This window comes from Monopterus albus, unplaced genomic scaffold (genome assembly GCF_001952655.1).
Source record: "Monopterus albus unplaced genomic scaffold, M_albus_1.0 scaffold297.1, whole genome shotgun sequence".
Taxonomy (NCBI): Eukaryota; Metazoa; Chordata; class Actinopteri; order Synbranchiformes; family Synbranchidae; genus Monopterus; species Monopterus albus.
The window spans coordinates 374,793-392,924 of record NW_018128177.1 but is presented as its reverse complement, the minus strand read 5'-3'; the positions used below and the strand labels follow the sequence as shown (position 1 = coordinate 392,924).

The 18,132-nt window shown below is 40.9% G+C and overlaps 2 protein-coding genes across 4 annotated transcripts in view; both read left to right on the top strand.

The window, feature by feature from the left end:
* The window catches only part of taok2b (TAO kinase 2b), a 26,658-nt gene extending 17,140 nt beyond the window's left edge, over positions 1 to 9,518 (top strand). The window contains exons 19-21 of one of the 2 annotated variants that reach the window (XM_020623315.1): positions 3,595 to 3,807; positions 4,969 to 5,151; positions 6,062 to 9,518. In XM_020623315.1, coding sequence (XP_020478971.1) covers positions 3,595 to 3,807; positions 4,969 to 5,151; positions 6,062 to 6,973 — 1,308 coding nt within the window. In that variant the 3' untranslated portion in view covers positions 6,974 to 9,518. The remainder of the gene's footprint in view (positions 1 to 3,594; positions 3,808 to 4,968; positions 5,152 to 6,061) is intronic. The other variant, XM_020623316.1, reaches the window with a different exon arrangement.
* A 455-nt stretch (positions 9,519 to 9,973) lies between these two features.
* Positions 9,974 to 15,929, top strand: mazb (MYC-associated zinc finger protein b (purine-binding transcription factor)). Of its 2 annotated transcripts, none has more exons than XM_020623380.1 (7): positions 9,974 to 11,000; positions 11,190 to 11,340; positions 11,823 to 11,968; positions 12,721 to 12,968; positions 13,742 to 13,805; positions 14,265 to 14,436; positions 14,757 to 15,929. In XM_020623380.1, exons 1-7 carry the CDS (start codon positions 10,968 to 10,970, stop codon positions 15,098 to 15,100), a joined length of 1,158 nt encoding a protein of 385 aa, XP_020479036.1. In that variant the 5' UTR covers positions 9,974 to 10,967; the 3' UTR covers positions 15,101 to 15,929. The 2 variants fall into 2 exon arrangements, with proteins under 2 accessions (XP_020479036.1, XP_020479038.1); XM_020623382.1 differs by having other exon boundaries at positions 9,981 to 11,000; positions 11,862 to 11,968.
* The last annotated feature ends 2,203 nt before the right edge of the window (positions 15,930 to 18,132 follow it).

Sequence of the window (18,132 nt, the reverse complement as noted above, 5' to 3'; positions counted from 1 at the left end):
ACGAGGAGGTGAGGTGGGAGTATGGGTTGAGGCGAACTCCATCTGGAAGATTTGTCAGGGGGAAAATGCGGCCATGGAGATAGGAGTGTGAGATGAGTTGAAGGAAATGTGTATGTGAGTGTGATCATGATCATGCTCCGTTCCATTATTCAGCCACTGCTTGTGTGTCTTTTGCATTTGGGCCCACGTCTCTCTCATTGCATAGTTCCAAAATTGGTTGTTGGTCACATGTTCTAAAGTTGAGGCGTATTTCACCCTGCACACACTTTTTTTTTTTTTTTTTTACACATCTGTGTGCGCTGGCTGAAAGGGATTTTGGCTGTAGAAGCTCACCCAAATATGCGTACACGTGTGCGCACAAGTTGTACTGTTGAATCCGTGAGGTGTGGAAACGTAATCATGCAGTTGAACTCACGGTTGCTGTACCAAACCCAGTGAAGTTTTTTAACGTTTCATTATTGTGCTTTTTGTAAAAGTTCCTTAAAGTTTCTTAATTTTTTTTTATGTTGCTCTTAATTTGTAAGACAAATGTTTTTATGGTTATTTTTAAGACCGTTTTGTGCAATCTTATGTTTTTCATTTGTGCACTGTTACTTCAGTGCTTAGAACAAATATTACAGTGTTGCATAGCTTCACAGCTTCACTCTCCAAAGTTGAATACTGTGAGGGGGACACGTAATTTCACTAACCTCACCCTGAACACTAGCTCCGTCAGTATAAAAGTACAATAAACAGCTGAGAAATATCTGGGACCACTGTAGGACATCAGTTGACATTCAGAAGTCAAAGAGGAGAATAGTTAGCAGGTCTTATTTCGCATGACGTATGACCGCTATACAGCCCACATTTGGGTCTGTATAGCAGGAACAAAGCCTTTCCAGTTCATTGTTCCATCTTTAGACATGACTGGATTGTTTACAGCTGGTGAAATCATTATCTTTGAGATTTTGAGTTGGATAAAGTATTTTTATTGCACTTTATTCACTAATTATATGATTTACCATCTAAACATGTAGATGTTTCCCCTTGATTATCATATAGATCTACAACGGTTGAGTGTCTAGTTGCAACTGTCTGCATGGATGTTAATAGTTTGTTGCAAAGTGACATTCTAAAATTATTGTGGAAGCACGAGAAAGTAGGATATACTTAAACGTATAATATAATAAAATCTGTTTAATATTTTAGTATAGCTTAATTTATATGAAGCCAGGTAGACAATCTTTTGATGCATGCAGTCATAACACAAGTCCAAAGGCTGATGAAACTACTGAATGTGAAAGAAGATATCGAGAAGTAGCTGCCATCAGTTTAACTGTGCACTGTCCCAAAGATTGTTCCAAAATGATACTTGATCGGTGCAGTTTAGAGCAGCAACATAAGGTCATTTTCATGCCGATTTTATCTTTTCTGATAAAGGTTTAGTGTATGAAACCTTAATACAGGGGAAAAAATGTGCATCATAACTTCCAAGAGCCTAAAGTGATGCTCCCAATATCTAGTTTTGATCAACAAAGTTTGAGAGAAAACCAGCAATCCTCTGATCCTAGAGAACATTTGGGACTTTTTTTTCCATAAACATTGCTTTAAAACAATGAATGATAGAATTGATTATCATGATATTTGCTGTTTGTTTTTGTTTTTTTTTCTGTTAATATATTTTTTTCCATCTCTGCTTCAGTTGGGCCAAAAAGAAAGTTGACAGTTAATAGTGCAATTTTTATCTCATGCTGTTGCAGATATGAAGACCTAAATTCCAAAAAGCACTCGTGTGTAGATTTGAATTGAATCTGGGTCAAATAATTAAATGTAGGTGAAAATTTGCAGTTCTACCACACACACGGACTGACGATATAAAGATTGTACGGATCAAATCTGGATATGTGCAACGGAAGTGTGGTTAAAAAGTGCTTATAAACACTGAGTATATAGAAAAAGTTGCCCTGTAAGTCCTAGAGGGATGACACTGGAGACATTTACATGGAGGAATATTAATTAGTAAGTAAACTGGATCGTAACTGTCCTTTGACCCAGGGGAGCGTGAAAAGTAGGGCACTTGTTTTTGTCTGACCTGCATGTGGGAGGTTCAGCTTTAAGACCCATTTCACCTAAACATTGTTTATTTGAATGTAATTTATTTGCCATTGATTTACATTTGTGTTCCACAATCAGTTATTTCCTGTTCCTCTCTGTATGTTTACATGTTTGTACTCTGTTTTGTTGTGGCACCGTTTGAGTTTTCTCAGACTTTTATCACCTTGATTTTTTTTTTTTTTAAATTTATGCAGTATTTATAAGACTAGTACTGCATTCTGTTTGCAGCCACTTCGTACTGTTACTCTCATTTTAGCTGCACAAGTGTTGGCATACTGCCTGGCTGTGTGCTCACAAGCATAGAAGAATATTTTGTCATACTTCCAGATTTCACAAAAAATAAAATTCTTGTGTTAAAATCATTGTCTTGTTCGTTTTTATGATTTTTGTTTCCATTATTTCCTTTTGTTTACTTTCTTCTCTGACCTTTCAAGTCTTAATGTATACAGAGATTCTTTTACCGTTTCGTTCACCACCATTCCTCCTGTATCATCATACATTTGATCTCTGTTGTCATCTGTGTGCCATTCCCTTTGTCTGTAGTTCAACAGAAAAAAAACACCAGCAGGTACTGTGACTTCGTCTGTTACCGGTTCTAACCAAATGGAAGATGTTTAAAGATGTGAGGTGATTGATATGTAGTCATTCATAGTGGGCACATCCTATATGTCAAATCAAGTTTGATCTTTAAATCATCCACCCACCCCCGAAATGTATATTTTTAACTTACAAAATGGTAAATGCTGAGTCTTCTGAACATGTTAAAAGAAGTCTACTTAATTCTTAATCATTATAACCTGCAAAATAAGATTAAATAATGTTTATTTTTAGAAAAACAAGTGGTGGTTTTTCACCTTAGATGAGAAACAGGTAGAGAGACAAGTTGCAATCAATATACTGTACAGTGTGTTTTGGGTAGTTTCTGTAGCTGTGCAATGTTTGTTCACATGAGCCCTTAAGCACGTGTCTGTCCCTTGGAGTTGCAATCAAACTCATTGGTACGTTGCAGCATTTACAAAATTCCAAATCTGAAAAGAAGTAATTATTCAACAATATGTAGAATCAAAGCACATCTTAAGCAGGGTCATGGAAGAGCCACTTACCCCCAGTCTAAACTGAGAATATGTTTTCAGGGCTGTTAGTTAAATCTTTATTTTGATCTTCTACACAATACTGTATGTCAAAGCAGTAGAATCATATTTTTTTTATTTTGTCAGACCATAAAACACCAGCATGTACATAATAAAAGCAAAATTAGTGTGCATGTGTCACTATCAAATATTTAGATTTAAATGTTTAAGATGGCTTGAATTTCAATTGTGAATATTTTTATCATTAGACATGTCAGCATTTTGATAGGATTAATAGCAAGGCATCACAATTTGTTTTAACAAAAAAGTGCAGTGCAGTGTGTTCTGCTTTTTAGCTGATTGTATTATTTTATAAAACCCCAGGAGCACTTCAGCCCAGCTGCTTCCATCTCTCTTGTCTCTCGTCTAGTCCAAAGAGCTTCAGATTAAACGTCAGTTCCAGGACACCTGTAAGATCCAAACCCGTCAGTACAAGGCCCTGCGCAACCACCTGCTGGAAAACACGCCCAAGTCAGACCACAAGGCCGTGCTGAAGCGGCTGAAGGATGAGCAGACTCGTAAGCTGGCCATCCTGGCCGAGCAGTATGACCACTCCATCAATGATATGCTGTCCACACAGGCTGTGAGTAAAGCAAGGAGACAGTGTTCACTTCACACTCACACCACACCACCACTGCTGCTGTGCCCAGCAGCCTGAGGGTCATCTTGCCTGCCTGCCTGACCATCAGCCGGCTTCCTCCTGGTCCCCCAGTGTTAATCTCCACCTAAATCTACATGTCCTAGTTTTTTACACCATCCTCTTTCCCCACCAGTTCAACAGATCAGTGCAATTCCTCTTCCCAAACATGTTTTTCTTGAATTTCTGGCAGAAGTCATCACTATCTATCGCTGTGTTCTGCCTCAAAAGAAGAAAACTAAGCAGTGATGAATGCTTTGATGAAATCTGACAACTTAGTTCATACGATTGTTAGAATAATGTAAAGATTTAAAAAAAAAATGTGTTGTGGCTTCAGTCAACACCTCAGGACACTAATGTTCAGCCTTATAGTAAGATCTGGTCTATCTTTAAAAGATTACTCCACCAGTTTAGGATCATACTCCTTTAACATTGTCTGACTCAAGGATAGTTTTTTTTTTAAGCATGAAAGTTAATGCAACAGAACCAGATCTCAGACTGTTTTTTTTATTCATACATTCAGCTTCCTTGTCAAAACTTTACTTAAGTAAATGTACTGCTTTGGAGGATCTTGTTTTTTTTTTTAAACATTCAAAAGTAAGATGAGTCCCCTTCCACACTCCGGTCATTTTTGAACAGTTTCTTATTGTTAGACCTAACAGGCCTCTTAGCATGGGAGTCACACACACACTTAAATCCCAGACTTTTAAATGAAACCACAGGAAAAGGGTGACACATAATAAACTATCTCATTCTCTTCTGTGACATAATGACCTGTGCTACTTTAATTACCTGACATGGCGGCGTGCCACCTAAGCTTAATAAGCCAAATCCCTGCCTCCCTTGTTCATCTGCACATCTATACCTGCTGTGGTTAAAGTCTGTGTGGGAAGGTTTCCCACACACTGATTAAACTCAGTCCCAAGGTTATGGACAACAAATGTCTTCTGAAATAACCTCTTTCCTGGAATCAAGCTCTGAGACAGGCATCACATTCACACAGTAGTTCAGTAGGTACTGATTAATTTAGATAATTTTTTTACACTAAAGCAATATGTGTTGCCCACATATCTTATAATGCCAAATCCCTCTTTTTCTGCTTCTTAGCTGCGATTGGATGAGACCCAGGAAGCGGAGTACAAGGTGCTACGGATGCAGCTGCAGCAGGAGTTGGAGCTGCTGAACGCCTACCAGAGCAAGATCAAGATCCACACCGACACACAGCATGAGCGGGAGGTCAAGGACCTGGAGCAGAGGGTGTCCATCCGCCGCGCCCTGCTGGAGCAGAGGGTTAGAGAACCACTTCTATTAAAGAAAAGCTCCTTAAATGTTGTGCAAGAAACCAATGAGTTTTTAGGAATGCATTCAAGCTAATGGCTGATTGCTAACTGGGTATCATTCATTTTCAAAGTGAGGTAGAATTTGACTGCTAATGTTAGCATTAGCATGTCTTCAGATATAACATTTGCTCTGCTGTGCCACTGCATGTTGAGCCATCTACATTTGAAATAAAACCTTCTCCAAAACTACAGTACATTAAAAAAAAACTCTTTCACTATTAAGTCTACTCAAAGCTGTTCTGGAGCTTTTGGTCACATCACATGATCTTCCCCAGCAGATGGAGATCCATTTTGTTCAGTTTGGTACAGCTTTGTTTATCCCTGCAAGGACTCCTTGTCAATGTCATTTAGTTAAGAAACAACATTCCCACCACGGGGAGGGGGGTTTACACGACTGTAGCTCAGGAGGTACAGTAGGTATTTCCACTCAACTGTAAGGTTGGAGGTTCGATCCCTTGCTTCTCAAGTGCATGTGTTAAAGTGTCTTTGGACAAGACATTGAAACCTAAGTTGTGCCGAGTCATATCACCAGTATGTGATTGTTTGTGTGCATGAACAGGTGAATATCATAAAGCATTTTGAGTGTGCAGAAAAGCACTACATAAGTCCACTCCATCCTCTCCCTCAGAAAATAATCAAAAGGTCCAAAACTACTACTATGGTAAGTTTTTGTCAACTACGGTTTCCAAAGTCACGAGAGAACTTTCAGTCTGATGATCTATATTATTAAAACAAGCTCCAGACAAGTTTCACGTTGGCAAATCTGCAATAGTAGGAAAATGTTTGAACATCTTTAATAAACTACAATTTAAAATATATGATCTTGTATTTTCATCAGTATTCTCCTACTCTTTTCCAAGATTGAGGAGGAGATGCTTTCCCTGCAGAATGAGCGCTCAGAACGTATCCGCACCCTCCTGGAGCGCCAGGCCAGTGAGATCGAGGCCTTTGACTCGGAGAGTCTGCGTTTAGGCTTCAGCAGCATGGCACTGACCGGCATCCCCAGCGAGGCCTACCCCAAGCAGGGCTACTCCAACGCACCACCCCCTGGCTCTCGCTCTGCCAGTCACTGGAGTCACGGCATGCACCCACAGAACACACCCGCGCAGCAACACTCCCGCCGCAGCCACAACAGCAGCAGTGGCGGCGTAGGGGACCACAGGAGCGAGTCCTCTTCCTCCCATGGCCTGGGAATGGCCCTGGGGCTGGGGCGAGACGGGAGGGAGGTGCACCACTCATCCCGTTCCTCTGCCTCCTCTTCCTCCTCCTCCTCCTCGTCTTCCTCCCACCACCAGCGGCACCACCTGCCCCAGCACTACCACCACCAGAGCACACCACAGCTGTACCGTGAGCGGGAGAGGGATCGAGATAGAGAGCGGGAGAAGGAGAGGGAACGGGAGTGGAGCGGAGTGCGAGGCTCAGGTGGTGACCTAGCCCACCCACACCCTCTGCCCTTCTCCCATCACCTGCCCTCACGCTCCTCCTCTCAGTCCCTGGCCATGCTACCTCCCCCGCCTCCCGCCCCTCCCACCATCTCTGGCCCATCTTCCTCTTCCTCTTCTTCCTCCTCACAGGGGGGGATATACGGAGGTGGAGGGCTGGGTGTGCGTGGTGCCCCCAGCCTGTTGGCCCTGAGAAACAGCCCCCAGCCTCTGAGGAGGACGGCGTCTGGCGGGGGGCCCGGAGGCGCCGGAGGCAATGATGGTGTCCTGAGCCGAAGCACCTCAGTCACCTCACACATCTCTAATGGCTCCCACCTCTCCTACTCCTAAATGGCAGGAGGAAGAGCGAAAGACAGGGTGGTAACAAGAACGGTGGGAGCGATTTTGGAAGGTAGCTATCACAGGTTGCATCTCAGTACTCTCAGCTTGCCACCTTGCCTTGTGTCCTTTCTGGGACTGATCTCAGCTCTCAGAAAAACAGAGGATTTAGGGACATCGCCACAAAGTGGTCAGTCAACAACAGAGGCAAAGAGAAGACAAACTGACATTATTGAGCTGCACCCTGCTTGTTTAGACTCAGGGTGGGTAGAGAGGGTTTCTCCCATTCTCACAAAGAGGAAGGCATGTAACACCTGTAGTACCGCTGGTTTAAGGTGATATTACATTAAGAAAAAAGGTTTAGGTTTAATGTTTTTCTCATTGTTACGGCCTGTAAAAAGTGAGATGTGTGACAAGAGGGACATTTTGCCTTTTTTCTCCCAGAGCTGCAGCCATGTCTTCTTCTATGATGTTCTGTGCTGGAATGGAGAAAGAGTGAGGACAGGGAGAGGGGAAAAAAAGGAAAAGAATGTTTTTTCGCATTGTGTATGTACTTGTATGTAGTCTGTAGTGTCAAGATATTATCTAGCAAGCACTCGTAACTTGGGCTCCAGAAAAGAAAAAGGGGGAGAATCACAAAAGATACTTAAGTCTCCAGCCTGCTGGAGATGGAAAAACAACTTTTTATTGTTTCAAAATTGTTTTTTTGTATTAAGTGTATAAAAAAATCAAAAACAAGTTGCTTAGAAAGTCACCAATGCCTTTAAGATTCTTAAAGGGAAGTTTTCATTTGATGACTGCAAGATTATTTAAAAGCGAATACACAAAATGTTTGTAAAGATGAGAGAATCTGTTCTAAAAATGCAGCTTGGATCAGGAGAAACATTTGAGTGGACATGTACAAATGCAAAAAAAAAAAAAACTGCTTTCTGGCATCCATGACATATTGAATATATAAACAACATACAGTAGGTGTCTATGGGAGTCACTCCAATGCATGAGATAGATGTACAAAAATAAAAATAAAATAAAAAAAAAATTGTAAACATGACTAAACACATCTGAAATGTACCGTAACGTCCAAGTTTCACTGGCATTTAAGATCACTTGTACCACATTTTTTTTAATCTTTATTGTACATATTTATGGGAACATTAAAAAACAAAAAAGTCATTTGGTTTTATAGAGTAACAAAGATAATGATAGTAATTTTGATATATTCAAATGAGTATCGAATTCAAGATTTAGAGCAACAACTCCAACTGCATTTTCTATAGGTGTCAATATTACCATAACTAATCCTGATGTAATTGTTGTTGTAATCATGTTCACATTTTTCTTGCGAGAAGAAAAGGGCCCACTTTTGACTGTAAAAATATTGGTTATAAAAACTGTTGCATTGTCAGGTATGGTGTGTTCAAGGTATTAATGATTATTAATAAGGGATTATTAATAATTGTTAATGATTTATGTGCGTGTGTTGAGCAGTAAAGTCTAGCTATATTACCACTTTTGTAGAGAAGTTTTAAAAGGCACGCCCCACTGTTCACATGAACTCTGACCTCCTCCTCTGGACTCATAAAAACAAAAGATTTTACAATTGGCCACTGGAATGTAAGTGCTGATTTCCCTTTTTTTTAAATTTGTTTTCAGTTCAGAGTTCAGTTTCCACACAGAACTTCTTGGAGGGGGAGGGGGAGGGGGTTTAGGGAGATGGCAGCTGGAAGTGTGTAAAGAAGAAGAAAACTTGAAAGGACGGATGTCGACTGAGCGGCTGTGAACGTGCACCCTCTTGTGCCGGCGCAGCAGCAGTGACCGGAGCAGCCCGTCCTCACAGACAGACCAATCAGTGTTTAATGATGCTTCTGAGGCCCAAAGGTTCGTCCTTCCTTCTCCTGGGCTCATGTTTACTTGAAGGATATCACAATAACTGGACTTTTTGTTGGTGTTTTTTTTTAATTATTTTAATTGCAAGAAAAAAGAGAAAAAAAATCATCCTGCTGTTTGTATGACTCAGAAACACCAGCTTAAGACAATTCCCTGTATAACCTACTACTTTATGCTCGGTTGGAATCTCAGTGCATGCATAAATTCCTTATATAAACTAAGACTGGTGAGTTCAGGGTGGCCTTTATGTTGGGGAACCAGTGTGGTAGTGTTTGTAGACGTGTCAGTGTCAGAGGCTGTGGCGAGAGCAGGGAGTCTCAGTCTCACGCCTGGAGGAAGGATGAAGATGAAAAAGCAACAACGCAATCTCATCTGATACTTGCAGATTTTTGGGGGGTGGGGTGGGGGGTGGATCCTTATGAATTATTGAAATCAAGCAATTCCAAGCTTGAGGGGGACAGGGAAAAAGGGTTCCAACACATGTATAGGAAAAGAAATGGGGTGCTTTAAACATAATTTTAAAAAATAAATTGATATTAACACATTAACTCATCATAATCTGATGTGCTTTACTCTGATGACATTAAGGTGTTTATTACAGGGCTGTAACTAAATTATTTTAGAGCTAAAACAAAATGGATTCGTTGATTGACTGGAGTTAAATATTTAAGTGATTTTTTTTAAATAAAATTGCCAAACAAAATCTCAATTTCTCAATTGCTGGTTTTCTGTCTTCAGTGATAGAACATCAAGTTATTTATGTGTATTTAGTTATTTAAATTAGTATTTAACATGCTCTACAAGTGTTTATCTGAAGATGATTTTCTTCTTGAGTCTTTTTGTCCGTAAATTGTCAGAAAACTGTTTTTAAAAACATTCATCACAGTTTTTGTCTTGACTAATCGATTAATCAACTTATTTTAAACTCTAGTTTATTTTCTATTAATGATTCTCAGTATATATAGAGATTTATAGCCTGCGGTAAGGTTACGCACACTAATACATACTGAGCTGCTGTGTACTAAATCTGTCTCTGACATCATATTTATGGGCCGACTGGGAGGATCTGTGCGCCCCGCCCTTTAAGATGCGTCTGTCATCTCTCTATTAATGGAAAGTCGTTCTGGCCGTTTTCTGCTGTGCAGATCTGTTCCAGTAGGCCAAGGAACAAAAAAAAACAAAAAAAAACACTGTAGTACATTTTGTGTCGGCCGAAAATCCCAGGAAGGAAAGGAAGCGGACAGGCTCCACCGAGGGAGCCGGAAATGAAAGGGGGTGTCCAAAGAGGAAACCTGATCCCTTTAAGAGCAAGTGGGACATAGCGGTGCGAGAAAAGGAGAGGAGGGGGAGAAGAAAGCGGAATTAAAAAAGAAAAGGAAGAAAGAGACAGGGAGGGAGGAGGGAGAGCGGGCGATAAAAAAAGAAAGATGACATCCTCGCAGCTGAGCGGCCGAGGTGGAGCGATAGGCTGCGGCCCGGCGAGAGCGCCGCTAGCCGGGGTCAGGGCTTGAATCCAACAACGAGGCTTCGACAAACACCCGATTGGCCTATTGGGGGAAATCGGAAAAATAGATTCATAACTTAAAAACAAAGCATGATCTGCTGTGCTACCAGATACGTGTGTTATAACCCATATTCGTTCTCTTGCGTAAAATGCATTTATTTCATGCAGAGTGAGTTGTGTTTGTTGCTAAAGTGTAACACTGTGATATGCGATTTTTTAGTTTTGTTTTGTTTGTGAAAGCAGTTTTGTTGTGCGCTGGTGCGTTTTAGGAAAATTAGCATTGAATGAATTAAAGTTAGAAACCAAAGTCGAAAGGGAACAGGCCGTTATTGGTCCTGGCCTGCTCCACTCCAGCCTGGGTACGGCAGCCTGCGTTGGTCAACAGCTGCGTGCATTTTAATTTACAGCATTAGGCTACCTCATTGAGAAAACCCGGTTTTTGCAGACGACTTTATTCGCGTTTTTCAAGAGAATCCAGAAGCCCGGTGTCTTTGCTGCAGCACGGGCGACTGCTGGCGCCTCAGTCATCGGTGGGCCGATGAAAACCATGCAAAGGCTGCTCTCACCGATCTCAATCAGGAGCTGACTCTATTATCCCCATCGCTGTGGCGCAAAATGGATGCTCCCTGGAGCAACTTCCTCTTCCAGGTGGGCTTGTTGAGCAGGCATCACTGGCCTTCTCTGCTGTTTCTCACTTTACTACGCGCACTTTTCTCACATAGGCCACTCAGTGTACGTGCAGCAGCCCTCACATCTTGTATTGCTTCTTGTAGCACCTCAAGACAATGCTGTGACTAGTGTTTACATTTGGTGATGGCCTTCTTCTTGCTTCTCCAGAATACTCCCACCCAAAACCAAGTGGAGGGGAGCCTCCAATCAGAGCTCATGCCAGTGCATACGAGTTCTCCCCAGACCCCACCCACAGACCACTTAGCACAGCCTCCTTCCACTGTGGACACTGCTGCTCTCAACGAGGAGCCCCTGCCTGGTGAGGGACGCTTCACTGTGCACTTGTAGAGCTGTGAAGAGGAATCAGTTAAATCTGATTTGGATAATCCAGTGCCTGTAGTATAATCAGTCAGGCGATAAAAGCCCAGTGAGCTTTATTTTTTGTGGTTTACAGATGAAAAGACAGGCCACATGGAAGCAAATCATGTCCATAGTGATTTGAAACTTATAAGCAGCTAGTTCTGAAGTTTAGCTACTGTTAATGTAGAAATGTAAACAACTAACAATGAAATATTTTACATAGAAAAGCATCAGTCTGAGCTTAAGTGGTGTGAATTCCCTTCTTAGAATTTTTCAGGAGTCAGTCAACAAAAAAAATTAAAAATCAATAATTTACTGTACATCTTTTTACTGCTTCCAGCTTGTTGGTTATGCTTGCCTTCTGTCATAGAACATCTTTGAAATTTTGAGTATTGTTTGTTTAAAAATATAAAATCACCTTCTTTTTTTTTTATTTAACAGATTTCTTTTTGTCTTTTCTCCCACTTCTGTCTGGTCCAGTGAAGCCAGTGTCTCGACCGGCCCGCATGTCCCATATCTGTGCCATCTGCAACAAGCAGTTCAAGAACAACTACAACCTGCGGCGGCACCAGTCGGTCCACACTGGGGTACGCATGAAGGACAGGGCCAGAGAGCAGGTGGAGGGGGCAAAGGAGGGAGCAGCCGCCCAGGTGGCGGTGGCGGCCCCGTCGGCGATGGCGGTGGGGGCCGGAGGGAGGGCGGAGAGGCCCACTGTTCCCGTCTCCCTGCTACACCTCTCCGCGCCTCCCCTTCTATGGCCACAGGGGCGACAGTACAGGTGGGTCAGGGCCTTGTGGAGATGGCGGTCATCAACATCAAACCTTCAAGCATGTTGTTTCTTAAGCTGACTGACCACATGGATAGTTAAACCATCTGACTGTACATGTATGTCACCTGCTTGGTATACTGTTTAAAAAAAAACTCTCCTGTGTGTTAAATTTAATGAAATGTCCATGTACAGTAATTAGTTCAGGGACCAGTTAATTCTATCCCAGTGTTTGGCACTGGTCCCCAGTTTAAGAAACACTGTGCTAGAAGCCTCCCCACGCTCCCCTGCATGTTCTCTGTAATACGTATAGTGTGAAAGCAGACAAAGACTTAAAATCCAGCGGGAAGTAGTTATTCGAACATGGAAATCAACTGTTAGGGAGGTTTTGCACAGTTCATGTCATAGTACAAGCTGTGTACGTTTGCATGGTTTTAACAAAAAATATAAAAATGTTAAAATAGTTGACAGTGAATGTATTTCTCTTTGTGTATAGAATAATCCATATGTGCAGAAAAACATTTCCCATCTAAATTCTGTAGCGTGTATATCTGCTTGTCTGTTTTGCCTCAGCGCCCTGCAAATCCCAACCCAAATCCAGTGAGAAAGAACCATGCCTGCGAGACATGCGGGAAGGCTTTCCGTGACGTTTACCACCTCAACCGCCACCGCCTGTCCCACTCAGACGAGAAGCCGTTCTCCTGTCCCATCTGCCAGCAGCGCTTCAAGAGGAAGGACCGCATGAGCCACCATGTGAGATCCCACCAGGGTGGAGTGGAAAAACCCTACGTGTGCCCCCACTGTGGCAAAGCTTTCTCCAGGTGATCCTGTGGGAAGGATTAAGTTATCAGATATCTTATAAAATATCAAGAATCAACATGTGCTCTGTTGTTCAAACTGAAAAGGATGTTAGCATCTTATTTAACCTTCTATAGTATTCGAGTCAACACCATGCTTGCATTCAACTTAAGGTCTTTTTCCATTATAGGAACCTACGGAAACGTGTCATACTGAGTAACGCTCATCACGGGTTCTGTGTTTGTTTCTGCCCTCAGCCCACTTTGTAGGTGCATTATAAGAGCTAAATTTTAGCACCCCTCAGGAGGTAGTAATAAAATCCAGTTCAAAGAACACATGAGGGGGGGGGTGTGTGCACACAGAGGAGTCACCTGTGATTGGTTAAATGCCTGTGTCTTTACACCTCAAGCATTAGCATTACAAGTAGGGTGTGCAAATACACTCATTGGTTTAGAGGTAAAACAAGGACTTATACAAGGATATATACATAAATAAATATATAGTAGGTATATTACTTGTATGCTGGGACAAGGAGACGAAATATACATACGTAGATGTTACATTGTCAGACGGCGCAAGGAAACTTTTTTCCTCAAGAGTTTTAAGTCTTGTACCTATCTGTATGGTAAATATGATGCTACATTTAGCAGGTGGTTACTTTAGCTTAGTACCAAGAATGAAATATGATGCTACATTTAGCAGGTGGTTATTTTAGCTTAGTACAAAGAATGAAAACAAAAGGACACAGCTTGTTTGGCTTTGTCAAGTGGTAACAAAATCTTCCTTCTTTCTCAAGGCCGGACCATCTCAACAGTCACGTCAGACAGGTGCACTCCTCGGAGCGACCCTTCAAATGCCCGGTACATCATGTTTACCTTGTGTACATAGCATTGTTGTTTTTTTTTTTGTTTGTTTGTTTGTTTTCTTCAGTCTGTTCATGTTAACGGTGACCATGTTGACATGCACAGTGTAGTAGGTGATCCAAAGGTAATGGCTTGTACAATACGTTCATCATATACCTTCTTCAAATGAACACTGCGAATATTGCTATGGAAACTGATTTGGATACAGTAATGTCTCTTTGAATCAGAAAATATGTAGCAGATATTTCATTGTAATCACACTGTAGTTGTCATGTTTTACATGCAGCAGGTCATATTTACATGAAACATTTCATCACGTGTCATGTTGTGTGTGTGTGTGTGTATAGATATATAACATACATATGAGGTTATTTTCCACAAACATTTGTGCAGTACAGTACATGTGCATAGGATTTTACTTGTATATCTGTTTCACTGATACCATCCTTTTTCCAGACCTGTGAGTCCAGCTTTGCTACGAAGGATCGTTTGCGTGCTCATATGGTTCGACATGAGGAGAAGGTCCCCTGCCACATTTGTGGAAAGCTCCTGTCTGCTGCTTACATCACAGATCACATGAGGGTGCACAATCAGTCACAGCATCATGCCTGTCATCTCTGTAACCGCAGTAAGTACTCTTGCTTTGCTGTACTACTCAACTCTGCAAATCTCCTCTGCTCTGTGAAACTTGTCTGTTGTGACTTAATCATCTGTCTTTAACTTTCTAGTTACATCACTTGGAACACATTTGGCCTGTCTTTCACTTGTGGCTGCCTGCTTTGCATATTTAAGATTGGACATTGTTTTATCATGTGTTGTATTGTATTGGTGACTGTGTAGTTTCAAATTTTCCTGGGTCTCACTTTGTATATGAGGACTAACAGAACTACTCCTATGGCAACTTTATCTCTCAGTGAAATAACTCCTGACTCTCCTGTCCTCCATCAGGCTTCACCACATTGACATACCTTCGTGTCCATGCCCAGAAGCACCATGGCCAAGAGTGGAAGGACAGTCCGGGTGGATTTGGTGGCACAGCCTCTAGCGGCGTACTCGTCTGTCACTTGTGCGGCGTCCACTGCAAGACACCCACCCAGCTCCAAGGGCACATGGGCACCCATGGCAACAGCCAGGGTGCCCCGAGCCCTGTCACCTCTAACGTGGCTGCCAGCAGCTCTGTCTCCCTTAGCAGCATGGTGACAGCGCCGACTGTTTACGTCACTGGTAATACAGTGGTGGACCTTCTTGTCACAGACTGCTCTAGCATTGCAGCACCACAGCCCCACAGTTAGCAGTAGAGAGATCAGTAATAGTAGGTTGAAGTCACTCGTAGATGCTGATCCAGTTTCAGTTTCGTCATGTCTTCTTTTACAGATAAGGTTAGGATTTTAAGGTGGGGGAGATTAACAGCAGGAGGGAAGAAAGAGTTGTACTGACAAAGCAACAACATCATGGAAAGAGACTGTGGCTGCAGTGGGTTCGTTGACACTAACGGCAAACATGGATGTGTTATCAAAGTACTCCTGAATACTCCTGTGCATTTAAGACTCCATTGAAATTGTGGTATTGTGATCATCTACTGTATTACTCTCCACTCTCAACCCTGACATTGGCTGCTGTCTGCAAGTACACCAAGTACTGTATATCTCACACCAGCTCTGATCTTACCTCGATTTTGCAGTTCACTTACTAAGAATCCAAATGGTTTGCATTTAAAAAGAAGTAGCAGGATGATAATAGCTCTTAGAAAATGTAACAGCAAAATGCATTAGAAGGGACATTGTGTGTTTGGGTGTGTGTCAAGGCAGGGCACCTCTAGCATGTTAGTTAGTTTGTTCACAAAACTAAAAGAAGCATTTGATTTGAAGCTCTAATGCTAGTTTATTATGCTAGTTTAAATGGCAGGACACAAGACCATACGTGTGGTGGTCGGTGTGTAATCATGAGATGTACTTGTTCATTTGTTTCCTAAAGGTACATAAATAAGAATAGAGTTGTGTTCAGGAGTATCAAGCACCTTGGAATTGTTGTTGATTCAGCGAGGATCAAAATGAGTTTGAAATTTCTTGGGTTTTCTTGCTCTCAGTCTTCCTCTCTGGGTCTGTCTGACATTAAAAAAAACAAACACTAATCGACACTTAAGCTTCAGGCGTGGCTTTTCTTGCACCTGAGGACTACCTTTTGCATGAAAACAAGCTAGCTCAGTCATGCTTATTATTAGCGAGCTGTCACAACAAAAGAAACTTTTAGCAGTTCCATTAAGTTAGTTGGCTATAAACAATAATATTTCTAAGTGTTGGGTTTATTCAAAAAATTTACCCTCACTTGATTGTAACCATCATTGCCATAGCCCTATGTTTTCTCTAGGTAATGAGTGAAACTTAGGCATTAGATTTAGTCATTTAACTGTTTGTATAGCACATAATGTTCTGAACACAATTCCCTAATGTTGAACACTAATCACATAAAGAATGGTCTCTTGTCTGTTGGTTATTTTTTGGTTGCATTGAGTTTTATTGTGAGTAACGTGTGGCATCGACAAAAGGCTTCTAAAGTTGTAAGTCAGGCAAAGAAGTACAATGGGAGTTTGACAACACTATTTGCTGTAAACAAATCCTGATTTTGTACTTTTTTCAAATTTGTGTTAATCTGTTATCTTGAAACTTGTAGTAGTTTCTTTCTTCCTCTATTTTTCTTTCTTTGGAAATGTGTTCTTCCTGTTGAGAAATGTAGTGATTTATCAAAAAGTTAATTTTAGGTTTACTCCATTACACTAAGAAAAAAATAATACCTCTACACTAGAATTATGTACAGCTCTTGTGATACATCTTAATGCCTTATTGTACTCAACTGCATTTTAATTCTTTTATGATGAAATATTTCAAATCTTAGTCATGGATTCATTAAGAATATTAATGGGATGTATTTATATTTATATTTTTATATTTCTCAACAGTATGCATGTCTAAAAAATTGTTAGAGCAAAAAAGAATCAATGATGCTTATTACAGTCATAAAAATTATGTTATTTTGTAGATTATGTAGAGATCATGTTATTATTTTGTAATTTGGACAATTTAAAGTAAAAAGAGTAAACGGGCATTGTTTTGTGTGCTGTCTGTTCACCTACATAATGACATTTACATCACAACACAGCCTCTTCGTTGCCACATCCAGCGACTGATATGGACCTCACTTCACAGGCAGTTGTTCATTCTGGATATAGTGTTAGCCAGCCAGATGCTCCAGCCGCAAGATTATAAACAAGTGTTAACAAGATGTATCACAGATTGCTTCGTCTCACGATGAAGAAATGAGCAAATGACCAGGGCTGTGATTAGTTGGTGCTTAATGGTCCCTCAATTAATGATTAATTCACACTTTCTTCATGTATTAATTTATACCCTATGCCACCAAATTAGCTGGAATCGAGTTACATAGGAGAGCATTTGAGTCCAGTGCATTTAATCAGCCACAGAAAGCCAGTCAGTACCAATTCTTCATGGTGCTGCATGACCTAGCAGTCAAGAAACGACCTCTAGTTATGTTGACAAGTCCCAATTAGATTCCTGAAAACCCAGTGAGTCTCCATAAATCAGCTGGCAGCTGTTAAATGTCTGGTTTTCATGCACCATTCTCTTCTGTTGTGTTTAACTTCATTAACTACAACAAAAAAAAAAAAACTCATCCGACACCTTAATTTGTAAATGTGACAAAGACTGCTTGGCTAATGTTTGGACTTTGATAAGATCTTTGAATAAGAGCAGATTGTTATGATATGCATGGGTGTGAATTACTGGATTCCAGAACAGTTTGGTGGCATTAGCTAAAAATGTATGTACTAAGTAACGATAAGTTAACTTTCATTTTTTCTATATTAAGTATTAACTAATGATCATTTCTTAATGGTGAATAGCAGGGATTTTTATGACACACTTTATAAGAGTCGTCTCTTTCAGTGGGCCAACACACATTGATCATTTTACACAGTTACAACAAAAGAAAAGTCTTGATATCAGTATTTCACAATCAGAGCAGGCTTTTTTTTTTTCTACATATGAAAATACTGATGGGCAAAGACCACTTTTCCTATGTGACAGTTTAATAGATACAGTGGGTACGGAAAGTATTCAGACCCCCTTAAATTTTTCACTCTTTGTTCTATTGCAGCCATATGCTAAAATCATTTAAGTTCATTTTTTCCTCAATGTACACACAGCACCCCATATTGACAGAAAAACACAGAATTTTTGACATTTTTGCAGATTTATTAAAAAAGAAAAACTGAAATATCACATGGTCATAAGTATTCAGACCCTTTGCT